Consider the following 15,394-nt stretch of genomic DNA (forward strand, 5'->3'; position numbering starts at 1 on the left):
GCGATTTCAGTTCTCATCAGTGTTTACATGGCTGAATGCAAATTGTCACAGTAGTGTTTCAGTCCAGTGAAAATACTTTGAATGTTTAGGAACATTAAGGCACCCTGTGGCTATACCTCTGAAGGCATATCATGAAAAGATGACTACCTTGAACTTGGTCATGTTTTTCAAAAACCATGTGCTGCCCAAGTGCATCTTTCTGGTGCACCATGTGATTTTTATTTTATATTTTTTCCTTCCTAGAACTGGGCCTGCTGTCTTGCTTCAGTTTTTTTGTTATTGTTCCTTCATTTGATTGGCAGCAAAAGTATTCACAGCATATATGGTGATCTTGGATCGATGATGAGGGTGAAAGGTCATTTTCAATTAGCGCTCCAAGTCTGAGTGCTCGGATAACGGACCATACCCAAATGCTTTTATTTATGAGGTCAGCACAGTTGAAAGTCAAGTGTATTTGTGGCCTCTTCATTCAAACAATTTGCCCCAGTCGAGATTTTCATCAGCGTCGAGTGATTTCCGTAACATCTTGAGAAACCTCTCCTTGAGTCTCATTCCAGTACAGAGCAATGTAGCACTTAAAAGCTGTAAAATTGGGAAATTCTGTTGATCGAAACCCACTTTGTCAGACCACAGGACACCGTTTACATTAGCTCCTCTCCTGCAACTTCTCCCCGTCCCCTCAATGGAATATCTAATCGCTGTTGTTCTGGCTGTGTCCAAAAGCAGCGATTTATTAGCTGCTAATGTTTTTAAAGTTTCTTTAATGCTCCTGGCCCAGATTGTTTATGTCGAAATGCGGCGGCTTTGATGTGAGGAAGGTGAAATGACCTCACACCACAATCCCTCCCCAATCTTCAATTACACCCCTCCATTAGCCGATGGTTCCATAGCCATGTTTGTGTGGCGGCCACAGCGTGCTAAATCAGTTGCCGTCATAAATAATCTAAACCCTGCCCACCAGTAATAGAGTTTTGATCTGTTTTACAGTCACGGTATCAATGCTTTTCCCGCCGAGGCGATGCGGCGGTCTTATTAGAGTGCCGTAACACATACCACATACACAGTGCACACGCGCACACACACATCTACCTAGTAGCAGACATGGCCAGTGAGAAATGGCCACCCTTCTCCCATCTTATTCCATTCACTTGCCCTGTTCCCCACTAATGGCTCAGGCAATTAAGTTGAGGAGATTAATTTGAATTTGACTTTCAATTAACCCTCTTTCTCTCTCCATAAATATGCTGCCGAGTGGCAGGAGGAGTGGGCTATTGATATTTGTTTAGTGCTGTTATAAAGGCAGTTGACATAGATTAGAATTACATCACTGTTTCTGCATGGTACACACACACATACATACACATGAGAGTATACACACACACACATACACACGTATCCCTCAGACACTCATTATACTAATTAATGATTAAGGGCCATTGGTGTTGCTAAGGGTAATGGGATACAGTCACTATCACAGACTCCCAAGAAAGCGTTTGAACTGTTTACTAAATTGCAGTCAGTCATTGACACTCACTGTTGACATGTTTATGAACTCATTGCATCCCACTTAAGGATAACGTCATAACAGTCTTTGGATATTAAAGAGTGATACACTGCTTATAGCAGGTTAAAAATTGATTTTGCTAATACCGAGGGCATTGGTGTCCATCCTTGTAGAGCTACCCTCATTTGCTTAGAAATCATAGACATCATCTCAGTATAGGGACTGACCACTATGAAGGTCTTAAAGAAAAATACTAGTTTAACTGATCAGAATTTTTCCTTTTTTATAATGCAGTACTTATTTTCCTCATATAAAAATGGATTCATGTACATACCTGATATTTATATTCACGTTTGTCTCTTATAACTCCTCTATACATTTCATTTCCCTGATTTATTTTTGACGTTGTTATTTTTGCTAAAGTGCAAATTATATGACTGCTCCAGTTTCTTGCGAGATCTATAAAGCTTTATACTCATTAGTGACCTTGACATATAAAGCTAACGATGGGGGAACAAGCTCCAAACTAACTAGGGAATATTCAAAAAAATGTTCTGCATAACAGACCTTCCAGCAAACTTTACTAGCAAGTTTTCAAATATGAACAGTCAGCTGTGAAAAGCAACTGTAAGTAAGTCTTGTGAAACATTGCTACTTTAGATACTTTAGATCGCTACTTTTAAGTAGTTGTACACCAGCACACTAGTGCTGTAAGTTTTGTCTGATGAAGATTTATAGTCTAATAAGGGTACAATCATGTAAACAGCACAGTTCAATAATGTAAGGTCTTATTTAATGTAAGCTTAGTCTGAGCAAAATGTGAAGGGCAGATTTCGGACAGTTAAACTGTTTATAATAGATCTATCTTGCAAATGCTCTTATTAACATGAACATGTTTATGACAGTGTTTATGTGTGGTTGCATTTTCTTTCTTCATGCACTATTTGGATCATGGAAAGTTTTCCATTCGACCACTGATGACGGTTTCAGATGTTCGCTAGACTGAACTGGTGCTGATGACAACCCCAAGCACCAGTCATATAGGACTCGCTCCAAAAAATATTTATCATGGTTTGATGTGTCAGGGATCTAAACCTGAGCTCCCCTCAAACAACCCTCTAACACTTCCCACCTCTGCTCTTCTAAATATAATGAACATCTGGTCGTATTTACCCACTTTCCCTAAGTTTTTATACTTTCCAAGTAAAGTTCCTCTCTTAAGAAGTGATAGCCAGGAAAGAGAAGGTCACATGCTGAGTGATGGCCTCCGCGTTTGAAATGCATTATATTTTTTTATTGATTCTTAATGTTGTAAATTAACAAATTTATTTGGCAGCAAACAGAAGGCAGCCGCTTAAGTTGTTGGCATTTAAACTCCCCTGATGGCGTCGCGATTTGCATTAATTACCTTGCCACTGCACTCACTGATATTAAAAGGCTCGGCTGCCATTAATCCTTTTTATTCTGAGTGATTTTGGCACAATTTCTGGCAATAAACAGCAATAAATAACAAAGAGCCCCAAAGAACAGTTGCCGCCTCGCCTCCATATTCTTATTGCCGCTTGTTCCCGGCAGCACAGTTATTGATAGGTTTCAAGGGGCTCTCACGGTGCATATGTTGCCTCTCCGGTGCAGGCTAAGTGGATTATTTTGCATAAAAAATGCATTCTGTTTTTTTGGAAGTCGAGCGATTAACCTGTGTTTAGAAAAATGCCCTGATTTACGAGCCGCCTGTGTGTTTTAGATGCGTGCATTATGGAAATTTGGGAAATTTATAATCCATTTAGTTGATGTGGCCGGGAGGGGTTAGTGCAATTCTTTATATGAGGTCTGTATATTTTAATGTCCTGAAATGGGCTTTTTTTTAGGACTATTCCAGTACATTAGCTTTATGTCTTTATGACTTGCCTCACCAAGTGTTTGGTGGTGTCTTGGGTCAAGGTCAAGTTTGGCGTTTGTAAAGTTTGAGACTGCTGAATTTGTGCTGGTCATATTTCAGCTAGATTAGCATGCATTAACATTGTGTTGATAGCCAGGAGTTCTGTTGTGACACTTTAATATGTATGGTAGTGTCAGAAAACTGTAACGTTCCCTATTATGTTCAGCAAGCCCCGATAAGCTATTCGTTTTGATCTGTCAGAAATTAAAAGCAAAAATTGTATTTTAAACTTAAATAAATCTCTGGAAATAAATCTTTTTTTAATAGTTCCACCTTTTGCCTTTGATGTAGCATTCATTTTTTAATTTTCCACACCTCCAAAGTGTAGTCTTGGAAGTTGATTGCTTTTTCTGCTTGTCACAGTTTTCCCCTGTATTCCCAAGCATATTCAGCAGTGTTAAGGTCTGGACTCTGGAAGTCAAATGTTCTGAAAACACTAGTAGTGGCTTTTTAACAGCTGCAAACCTTTTAGGGGCATTCCATTCTGTTTTCTTCTCACAAGGGAAAACGCATCAGACTGTTTTCTATATAATATACTATAGGGTATATTTTTGGGAGGTCTTCCAGGTCTGTGTACATTTTGTGTACTTTTTACAAAGTCACATATGGAAACTCCTATTTTCACATGTTCTCCTAGGACTTTACCCTTCCTTGTTTAATTTTATTATCTTATATCTAATCTTTCCAAAAATGATTATAATTTCTATGAACAGCCAAATACCAGACATATCTAAGGTGCTTGGCAATCTTTGGAATTGGGTAGAAACTGTAAATGAAATTTGAAATGAAAGATGCTGGCCCTTATTGTACTGTTACAATCTCTCTCTCTCTCTCTCTCTCTCTCTCTCTCTCTCACAGGCTCTATATGAGAATATGTTAGTGGAGCTGCCATTCGCTAGCTTCTTTTTGTCTAAACTGCTGGGTACCAGTGCTGATGTGGATATACACCACTTGGCCTCTCTGGACCCAGAGATGTACAGAAACCTTCTTTTCCTCAAGAGCTACGAGGGGGACGTGGAGGACTTGGGGCTGAACTTCACTGTCGTCAACAATGACCTGGGTGAAGCACAGGTTAGGAAGGGGGATCGTCTTTCTTTGTCTTAATCACTCCCTTTTATTTGCTCTCTGACTTTCCAGTCAAACTGTAATGCTTCCAGTCTCCCCTTGCTATTGCTTTTCTATGTTATTTCTGTTTTTTTTATTTTTTATTTTGGATTCGCTTTGGAAGTTAATGATTGATCCAGACACTGAGGATTTGTACTGCAGTGGTTGAGGTGATAAAGCACGTTACTCTCGCCTTCTATTTACCAGCATAATCATGCTATCTTGTGAAAGCAGCTTGTGTAGTTCTCCTTAAGCTAATAATCCCCACAGAACCACTTATTCACCAGTTCACCATCCCGAACGTATCTGTAATTAATCTGATATTCTTCATTTTATTTTTACTTTGTTTTGTTAAGGCTTTATATGGCAGAAATGGTCGTCATTCGTTATACTCTCATTTTCCACATTTCTTAGTCCTTAGAATTAAACTTACTCTTATGAGACAGCAGTTTTACACTGCTGTACAGTGCATACAGAAACGTATCACGTACGCCTCACTTTTGTCTCACATCATAATAGCAAACTCATTAAAATATTTATTTAAACATTTTGCTTACAAAATTAATGAAGAAAATGCAGGAACAGTTGTGAAAATTAACAAATAATGGAGAAACCTTTAAAAAAACAAACAAGTGTAATGAGATTTAAACATTGAAAATCACCTATGCATTTCTTTGCACAGAGTAGACTCTGTGTGGCACTTTTTCAGAAGAGGCACCTTGCCACACAGTTTTAAATAAAGCTTGTGAGGTGGTTGTCACATGCACAGACCCACCAACCCCAAATGTAAAGAGTTGCAAGTCCTTCACAGTTGCCACTGGCCTCTTAGTAGCTTTCTTAATGAAGGGCCTCCTGATTCATTTGTCCAGTTTGGAGAGATGACCTGACATAGGTGTGGTATTTTTGGTGCCTTATTAATAAAGCCTTAATAATAAAATCTTTTTGTATCATTCTCCTAATTAGTGTCTTTTCATAACTTTATTTCAAAGCCAAAACTTATTATATAGTGCTTTCCATAAGTGGGTTTTTTAGCGATGACTAGAGTTAAAGTGAATTTATTAAAGTTAAAGTCTAATTATTTTGGAGCATATAAAATCTTGTCTTTCAAAGACAATTTAAGGAAAATTGTGTCTTTTATGTAAAAAATATAGACAATTCCTCAGACAGTCTTTTCCCTTTGTCTTTTTATTTATTTTTTCACAGGTGGTTGAGCTAAAGCCAGGGGGGAAGGACATCCCAGTTACCACAGCGAACCGGATTGCCTACATCCATTTAGTGGCAGATTACCGTCTGAACAAACAGATTCGTGCACACTGCCTGGCCTTCAGACAAGGACTGGCCAACGTGGTCAACCTAGAGTGGCTGCGCATGTTTGACCAGCAGGAGATACAGGTAATGATTATCCAAGCATGATTGGAGTGAAAACACACACACACGGGTATACACATTTACATACATATGCACACACACACACATGGCTACAAGTCAAAATTTGTAATGGTCCAGAATGATAGTGTCTTTTTATTAAACTATTCTTTTTAGTTCAACAGAACAGTTATGTCAGACAAACAAATTGTAACCCCATAAAAACGTGAAAAATGCAAATATATAATATATTTTTTGTTGTTAATATTTCTCAGGTTTTAATCTCTGGTGCCCATGTGCCTATCAGCCTAGATGATCTGAAGAAGTTCACCAACTACTCAGGTATGACTTAGACACATGTTAATTTCAACTGCTATCTGTTATGCCTCAGTATTTCAGACAAGTTTGTATGTATGGTATGCTACACTTAATGTACCTGACGAAAGTACCCTCTACAGTAAAAAATGACACGTGGAACCATGCGCAAGTAACTTCATAGTCCAAGATCAACCACCCAAATGATTTTAGGTGCAAGTTATTTGGAGCTGTTCTCACTTTGCCGAAACCTGAAACAATGTCACCCTCAGCTGAGGTACCATTTGGTCTGGATAGTCTGATATAACACAAGAACCATGAAAAAATATGGATATCTTTCTTCAAGTCTAGTTGAAGCTAATCTAGTCAGTCTTCAGTTTCTCACTTTGCAATCTGTGCACAAATGAGCAAAGGCAGGTGCAAGAGTGTAGGAGTGAGTTTGATATTGTTGGGGGACATATTTGCTAAGTCAAAGCACACAACATACCCAAAATATTAGCTATAAGATAATTCCTATGTATATAAAGCAGTAAAACCCAGCTAGTATTAATGTTAACTAACTCTTAGATCCTCCTCTGTTTCCCTAACAGTTATATACAAGCCGCTTTCATAACTGTAATTAGCCGTCATTGTTATCTGCTGTGCTCTCATTATTGACCTGAAGCCCAGAGCTGGTAAGAACTAACTTTATAAAACCAGACTCTGACGGTGAATCGGGGGCCAGTGAAGCTGATGATTAGAGAAGCTTTATATTCAAACAGGTGCATTAACGAATGCTGAAAGAAGACCCATTGTGTCTGATTGTGTTAGTCTCTGAGGCGCATATTCAAAATAAAGGTTTGTGAAAAAAAAGCATGGTTCCAGGCAAACTTAATTTTTCTGGTCTTCTGTCTAATGTTCTTTTAGTATGTTTAAGGGCTATTAATGAATACGTTGTGAGTGGGTGCTTTTTATTGAGTAAGCCTTAATGGCAAAACAGAAAAGCATTAATAAAGACAGGCATAAAAAAGCAAATTTCTTCCAATTATTTGAGCCCCTACCTGCAAAAACGTGGGGCACGCCCCACTCTTTGAGAAACGCTCCTCTAGAGAAAGACCAAATTCTCAGGTCTCCCGCACTTTTTTGTGTGAGACGTGTTCTCGCAGTGGAACAAGTTCTGCATGCTTTAGGCATGGGGCAGCACCTGTGCAGCGCATGCAGGAACTATAGCGAATTCTCCTCAACGTTACCTCCTCTGTTCACACATGCGCTGACTTAGACTTTACCCAGATCATTTTCTAAGGCACTAGGAGGACAAAGTCAGTGTGAAGTATGGGTGTAAAATTATCAGTTTATGCTTTCACATAAACAGATCCTCTAGGTAAACTCCTGAACATTTCTGGGTTACCATGCAGGTGTGAAAGGGCCTATATTTAAATTGAGTTAAATGTAAATTATTATTTGCTATTTGTGCAGGCGGCTACTCAGCCACTCATCCAGTGATAAAGATCTTCTGGGACGTTGTGGAGAACTTCAGCGATGATGAGAAGCGCAAACTGCTCAAGTTTGTCACCAGCTGTTCACGTCCTCCATTACTGGGTTTCAAAGTAAGTCACAGTAAACAAACATACAGCTGTCAATTACCTTTTTTAACATCCTATCTTTTGTTAAGTTTAATAAGTTTATTTAAACAGCGTGTAGCCTAGAATTTAGAACAGTAGAATATCTGCATTATACACAGTATAGGAAGTTTGGCTTTTTAAGATGGAGTGTGGTAAGAAAGTGCATATCACTTGAAGCAACTAAAATATTTTAAATCCCTAGTGTAAAACCATGTTAGAGTAGTGTTGTTAACCTTGTAAACAATGCGAAACAAACTGAAATTATTTGAGAATCAGTAGCTCATTTTAAAGAGGCGATATATGGCATGTTAGCTGAAATCTAGAGATGTTGTATGTGCAGGTGCTGTGCTTTTGTTTTGACTCAATTTCAGAGTTCAGGGAAAGTTCACAGAGACACTCACCTGCCCACGGGTTTGTTGTAGTAAGCACTGCATTCATAGCTGTTATCAGTGGTTCCACTGAAGTCCTTTAGAAGGGTGTGTGACTGCTTAAAAAAATGCTAATGGAATGAATTTGTGTGTGTGTGTGTGAGGGGGGGTTCAGCTGAACATACATGTACATTGAGAATCATTTTCACATTAAACTATGATAATAGGGCTAAAGTCTCTTATCTGGATTTTAGTGTGTTCTTTATGAGTCATGACTGAGTGCTTTGTTGTCATTTATATTACTCCCCTCCCCCCCCACCCCACCCCTTTCCCCTCAGTCATCTTTAGATGCTGTGAAGTTCGGCTAGGTAAAATGACACTTAGTCTTCTGGTTTATCTTCTTCCTGAACAGTTTTGTCTCTTTCAAAAACTAGTTAGTAAATCTGTGAATAAAAATGAGCCCATTCATCATGGTGTCATGGACAGTTAATTTGAAGCTTTTATTAGTAACTAAGACTTTTTTTATTATTATTTAAAAGACCACATCAAACTGGTTCTGGGTTAGGATATGTCACATTAGTTCTGTATTGACAGATATTTTGTTGTTGTTATATATGTAAACAAGTTGAGAAAAGGCACTGCTAAAAACTGTAGAGGAATAAGTTTTACTGGCAGGAAGGAAGAGAACCCGTTTAATGAATTTGACTTTGTAGCGGACAGAAATCAAGGGAGAACTGGAGGGGAGAGATGGCGTGAGGGAGACAGAGTGAAAGAGATGGAGGAGACAGTCCAAGGCACTATGCCCTCTCACCTCTACCTCCTCTTCAGCCAGCTCGGCCTTAATTAGGTGCCGTTAAACACCCGGGAATTCATTAAGGGAGAAATGGCCCTGTCAGAGAAAGCCATTTAAAAAAGATGATGGAAACCCTTTCCTCAAAATGATGGCTCCTGCCCTGACACTTTCTCGATAAGCAACGATACTTTAATACGTTAATTGTTAGAAAAATGGAGCTGTTAAAAAGGAGCCCCCAGATCGGTTTAATCGGGTTCGCTCTAGGGTTGAGCCCCACGTAAGCCTGTGGGCAGTCGCTAAAAGTCAGTGAAAATTTGTAGCTGCTTGTGTGAGATTTTGTGACATCAGTGACCTTATGGGTATTAGTTGTCAAATGTAGCAATGATTTCAGTGATGAAATGCGGTCAGCCCTGCTCTTGAATCAACATGTTGTATCGCACCAGGCACATACGTCCTCAGCGTTTTTAACTTATGTTAGAAATTGCTTACAGCTGCTGTTTTGTTGCCCTAGTATCATGGGGCCTGTCAGTTTGTTACAAAGACTGTCAGTTTATGTTGCCATACATTCTGTATCTACACACACACATGAATACATGGAAAATATGTTGTATATATTTCTTTAATTGCTTATTTAAGTGTTTCAGTATAGCACCAATAGGGGTAATTGTTCTGTCCTTTTTGGAACATTTTTCAACAAATGTTTTTGGGAATATAGGCCTAGAAAAATAATTTGGTGTGGCCCGAAAGCACTGACAGTATCGTATTGCTACTCTTATGGCACTTTTTCCACTGCATGGTATCTACTTTATTTTACTTGGCTCAATTTAGCTGTTTTGCTTCTCCATTTAAGTTTCTCATCTGGCACCTGGAGCAGAGTATTTAATTTTTTTTATTGGTACCTGCTCACTCGTGGTTCCAAGCAAACTGAGTAGGGACTAAGCCATGATGTTTCAACCTTTTACAGTGCTGATTGCCCAGGGAGACTTGTCACTCACAATGAAATGCACACATCCAGCACAAATAAATCGTTTGTAAAATCTCAAAAAGCTGCAGTTGAGATCACACTGTTTTTTTTTCACAAAGCCAGCTTATAAAATTATGCCATGGTCTTTGGAGAGGTTCAAACAATCCTTGGATTGGTGGCAGATAAAAGAATTCTTTGAGAGTTGTACAACAAGTAACGGCTCAGCTATGTTCTGTCCCAAAAAACAACAACTCCTGAATGCATGTTAAGTAAAGAATATCTAAGGTTAAGACCATGGTTGTTGTGGTTTCCGAAGCCTGCGGTTCCCTTTAGCGACAGAGTTTAATGACATCACAGGCCACATTTCAGTAGGGTGCAGTGGTAGTGGAAATCGAACAAGGTACCAGGGACCTAAAAATGTGTGTAAAGTAAAAGTGCCATTAATGTAGTGAAGTAGTAAAGTCTCCACGTAATGTAAATGTCTCCAATTGTAATAGAACCTTTTATATTCTGTTAAAGTTCATAAATCTGTAGAAAGGTTTCTCACACATGTCTATATTTCAGTCAAGGTTCCCTTAAAGAGAACGTCTATGACTGTGGGGAAACACTGTACTCTCTGGTTTGTTTACGTTCAGAAGCTCACTGTCTTAAGGTGGAACAGTATGTTTGAGGAGAAAAACAACCTGTGGCTTTAGTGTAACTTATCTGTGTTTTTATTCACTGTTTGAACTACCACAGAAGCTCATTTGTAACTCGAGTTGTTTAGTTTTGTAGCACTTTCGTTCTGTGTTTATTTTCATGCAGTTAGCTGTCTCTTGAATTTGGAGACATTAATCCAAAACAAAAAATAAGTCAATATTACCACCAATGGAGCAGGAATAGAGCAATATCTTCAAACAGGTTGTGAACGGTACGGGAAATGTTCGCCATGCCTAAATCACTGTGTCCAACACTGTGCGCGGCATGTGTGAACAACTGTTCTGGGACATCTCCGCACCCGATACTCCAGAGTTTCTCTAGAAATTCTCTGGAGTGCAGGTGTGAAAGGGGCACGAGAGAGAGACTGACTAGCATTTTTTAAATAGCCATTTACTGCTACTGGGGCTTCATAAACACATTGTGAGCATGCAAATGAACTAGAGAGCCAGCAAATAGTGAGGAAACATCCATAGAATTTTATAAAATGTGCTGTTTTTATTAACTTTTAAATGAAAATCATGAACATCGCCTTTAAGAATCTTTGACTTTTATTAAATTAACTTTTTTTTTTTTTTTTTTTTTTTTTTTTTTTTAATTAACTCTGATACATGAGCTAACTCCTGTTCTTGTCTTTCTCTTGCTTTCTCCTCAGGAGCTGTACCCAGCCTTCTGCATCCATAACGGGGGAAGTGACCTGGAGCGCCTCCCCACTGCTAGCACTTGCATGAACCTCCTGAAACTGCCAGAGTTTTGTGATGAACAGCTGATGAGGAGCAAACTACTCTATGCCATTGAGTCGTCCTCAGGTTTCGAGCTCAGCTGAAACATGACTGGCTTGTGCCACTAGGGTGGGAGGACATTTTTGCTAGGGTGATGAGACAAGACATGAGTGGATTAGGGAACTTTCCTCTGCAGTACATGAGTACATGTTGGTTTACCGGGACGATGTAAAAGAAATGAGGGACATTTTAAGAAAAAAATGCCTCAAGTGGATGCTCTGAAGTTTTAAATGGGCGAATGCTTGGACACTCATAATAGAAGAGTTTGGGGGAGGAGAGTGTTACACCAACTGTGTTGAAATTTTAAAAGACTGAACTTGGAACAGTATAGATGTAATAAAAACTGCATCAATGGAAGTGATTCTACTGCTCAAAACCTTAATGAAATACACCAGACTTCACAGATAGTGAAGTGCAATCTAAAAACAGGTGATGCAGAATTCACCAAAGATTTTCCTAGGCTGTTATAAGAGTATTTTCACGTTTTGCAGAATGGATTTGGTTGTTTAAAGTGAGATGAACATGCTAAAATATTAGCTGTGTTATGACTGTGCGGCAGATGTAGCTTTGGTAATAAAAACACAGGTGTTAGATCTACTAACATAAGGATGTGCTAAAAAACAAACCTCTGTAAAACAAAATCATGCTTAAGCCTTTAACACAAGAAGATACTACAAATTTAGCTTCGCTAGAAGACTTAACCTAGCTATGCTTATGAGAGCTTTGCACACAGGAGTGTTTTACCACTTACATTTTAGCTACACTTTTTTTTAATGCTTCACAAAGTAGCTTAAAGAGGATTAGCGAATCTGAAAACTTTCTCTTTAGAATGAAAGTCAATTCTTCCGATTTTCTGAATATTTTCCATGTTCATTGTTTTGAAACACGGCTAATATCATTTTTGAGTTGTGGTTCGCTGAGCTGGGAATGCAGTCAACGTACTGAGGAAAAATGTGAGACCAAGTCTAAAATCTCAAGTCTAAACAGCCATGTAATAAATAAGGTAATGTAATAAATCGGAAAGCACAACTATATATATATTATAAGATTTCTTCACACATTCTTTTAATTAAGCCCTTTCCAGTCTTCTGTTTTGAGAACACCAGCAGTCTTTTTTGGCCTTTTTCTCTCTCTCAGTAATGGCTTCTTGACACCTCCAAATACGTTTTAGACCCATTGTGTTGGACAGAGTGTCTAAAAGTGGAAGAATTGACTTGAGCACATGTGAAGCTTGGTTCTGTCTCAAATATGAAAACTCATACATTTCATTCCTTCACCTCATGGTGTTAAGAAATAAATGATAATGTGGCCCAAGAAAAATTTTCAAGTGGAAGTAGTCAATTGACACATTTGCAGAGCACTGTTAGGTGTAGTGTATGGCTTTGTGAATGTGTAGGTTTTTTCTACATGAACATTCGGCTGTCATAAGACCTGGGTTGACTTTGCATGGACACTTTCTGTGTTCATATTGCTACACATGAAATACATTAGTTGTTGAGCTTTACCACCAAAACTGAAGCCATGTGCAATAATGTACAAAATCACGAGTTGGAAACAAAACGCGAACGTAAACGTTCTGTTCTGTCCCCCGTTCTTTTCTTTTAAAATGACCTAGCTGCTTCAGTAATATAAACATTAAAGCAATGTGATTCTTTTTACCTGGCTCCAGCATGTGCCTATTCATGCTGTTAATTTCAATAGCATTTTTTATTTAAAGAAAAAAAACAAAAAAAACACCAGTGTGTCTACTTTTGAATGCTAAGTAATCTTTTTTTTGACTGCTCCTATTATAGATTGCATCGCTCCCTGCCAGACACCAGTCCGTAACAGATGTTGGAATATGTACAGGAGGTCCTCTGGTTACGTCAGTCCCGAGTTACAATGTTTCGTGGTTACGACACATCTCCCATTTACTGTATAAAGCCTTGTTTCGACTTAAGTGGTTTTGCGTCGTAAACATCGTAACGTGAACTTCGTGTTTGGTGTGCGCGGCGGAAGAATACATGGTTACGCGGCTCGGACCGAGGAGGATAGGTGTTAGTAGAGGATAGGTGCTTACAATATATTATTTACGTACAGTATGTACGTATGTTCCGACTTACACCGAAAATTGGTTTACGACGCGACGTAGGAACGGATCAACGTCGTAAGTCGAGGACCCCCTGTATTTGGAAAGTGTATGAGCGTATGGTGTTCTTTCTCCAGCTATGTTTGTCTTGGTTTGTCATCCTCTCTGACCCAAGTACCCTTCCTTAAAACATTTAAACAACCATCGCCCCTTCGTCCCCGTTCAAGGTGGAATCAGCCGTATAATCCTCCATCTGTCAGAATCTACCTTGATCCTACATTTCCCAGCCTCCACATTGAAAGTGGAATCAACACTGAGCCTCCATCGCCCAGAATTTTTATTAAAGGTAGAATCAGAACTATGTCCCTGTATCTCCCAGATGTAGGATGAATCAGCAGAATCGTCCTACATCTCCCTGCATCCATATTAAAGATAAAATAATAACATCGGCAGTGTGACTCTCCATCCCCCAGTGTTGTCATTAAAGGTGGAATCAGCATTCCCCAGAACAGGACGCCTGACTGTTTACAACTCCAACATTCAGTGTACTGTCTAAGGAACAAATCCTGGATGATCTCATAACACAACCTTCTTGTCCTGAACGCAGAAAAAGATTCTATGTAACAGATTGTATGAATGAAAAATGATTAAATATGTTTTTGGGATTTTATTTGCAACAGAAGTCAGTGCACTTTTTTTTTTGTCACAGTGTATGTGCTGAGAAAGCGTGCAGCTGGGTTGAAAGCCTCGTTTCTAAGTTTTATGGCCTTTGACATATAATTAAAGAAACATCCAGTGATGAAACATCGAGAGAGGCTGATCTGGCCTGGAGAGCTGCTATCCGCTGGACACAAATTAAGATGCGTTTGTCATAAATCTATTAGCCCATGAAAGCCAGTGTGAGATGAGGGCTTTCTCTCTCTCTCTCTCTCTCTCTCTCTCTCTTTCTCGCTCCCTCTCCCTGTTGCTTGGATTATCTCCACTCTCTCTCTCTCTCTCTCTCTCTCTCTCTCTCTCTCTCTTGCTCTCGCTCTCGCTCTCTCTCTCAAATGGCTGAAGCAGCGGTCAGCTCCCTCCAAGCTCAGAGAGGGCTAATTGGGTCTTAAAAACCCAACTTGTCCCGTAGATATGAGGGATTGATCTCAATTATGGGGAGATTTATTTGGGCATATTACCTTATAATGGATTACAGCTCGCAAACTTAATGCTACTGGCCATGAATCACGCCTCACACTGAGCTGCACTGAGGAATTTCCAAAGCCTTTAAGAATCGTCCTTACAGCTCCTAAGGTCAACTTATTTTACAGTGGAATATGAGAATCGAAACGTTTAATCCCAGGGAATTCATTATGAAAGACGGATGGGCTTAAGCGGCTGTTTAACTGCCGTACCTGTTTTTCACCTTGAAAGAGAGCTGTAATTAGACATAAATGCTGAAATCATTTCTTTCCTTTCCCAGAATTCTCCACAAAACATTTGTGTGGCTGAGTGTTTCTCAGGCTTGATGCAGGTTCGCATGGGCTGGTGTGAAATGTCATAACACTGAGGATGAACCTTCATTCATTTATACATGGGCAGACAAACAGGCCATAAAATATCTTCTAGGTGTTCTATAAAATATTTCACACATTTGACTGAGGCACAAATGCCCCCTAATGCCCATCCACTTGATTTTTGCTACTAGACGGTTGAAAACATGTTTTATCCCTAAGATTCTCTAGAAATATATAACATTTAAAATAGGAGAGTAGGTCATTATTAACTTTTGTATTTTAGCATTACAGGCAGTACGTCAGTTGTTTATCAGTTCAGTTTTCAGACATTGCAGATTTTGAAAATAAACAATTGGTTTTGAACCTAATATATATTTTTTTATGTTTATTTATTGGGCACAG

The 15,394-nt window shown here is 39.0% G+C and overlaps 1 protein-coding gene across 2 annotated transcripts in view; it reads left to right on the forward strand.

The window, feature by feature from the left end:
• Positions 1–14,178, forward strand: part of ube3c (ubiquitin protein ligase E3C) — a 47,674-nt gene extending 33,496 nt beyond the window's left edge. For both annotated transcript variants that reach the window (XM_066681494.1, XM_066681495.1), the window contains exons 20-24: positions 4,302–4,514; positions 5,751–5,939; positions 6,188–6,254; positions 7,683–7,813; positions 11,305–14,178. In XM_066681494.1, coding sequence (XP_066537591.1) covers positions 4,302–4,514; positions 5,751–5,939; positions 6,188–6,254; positions 7,683–7,813; positions 11,305–11,475 — 771 coding nt within the window. In that variant the 3' untranslated portion in view covers positions 11,476–14,178. The remainder of the gene's footprint in view (positions 1–4,301; positions 4,515–5,750; positions 5,940–6,187; positions 6,255–7,682; positions 7,814–11,304) is intronic.
• The last annotated feature ends 1,216 nt before the right edge of the window (positions 14,179–15,394 follow it).

This window comes from Hoplias malabaricus, chromosome 9, assembly GCF_029633855.1.
Source record: "Hoplias malabaricus isolate fHopMal1 chromosome 9, fHopMal1.hap1, whole genome shotgun sequence".
Lineage (NCBI taxonomy): Eukaryota > Metazoa > Chordata > Actinopteri > Characiformes > Erythrinidae > Hoplias > Hoplias malabaricus.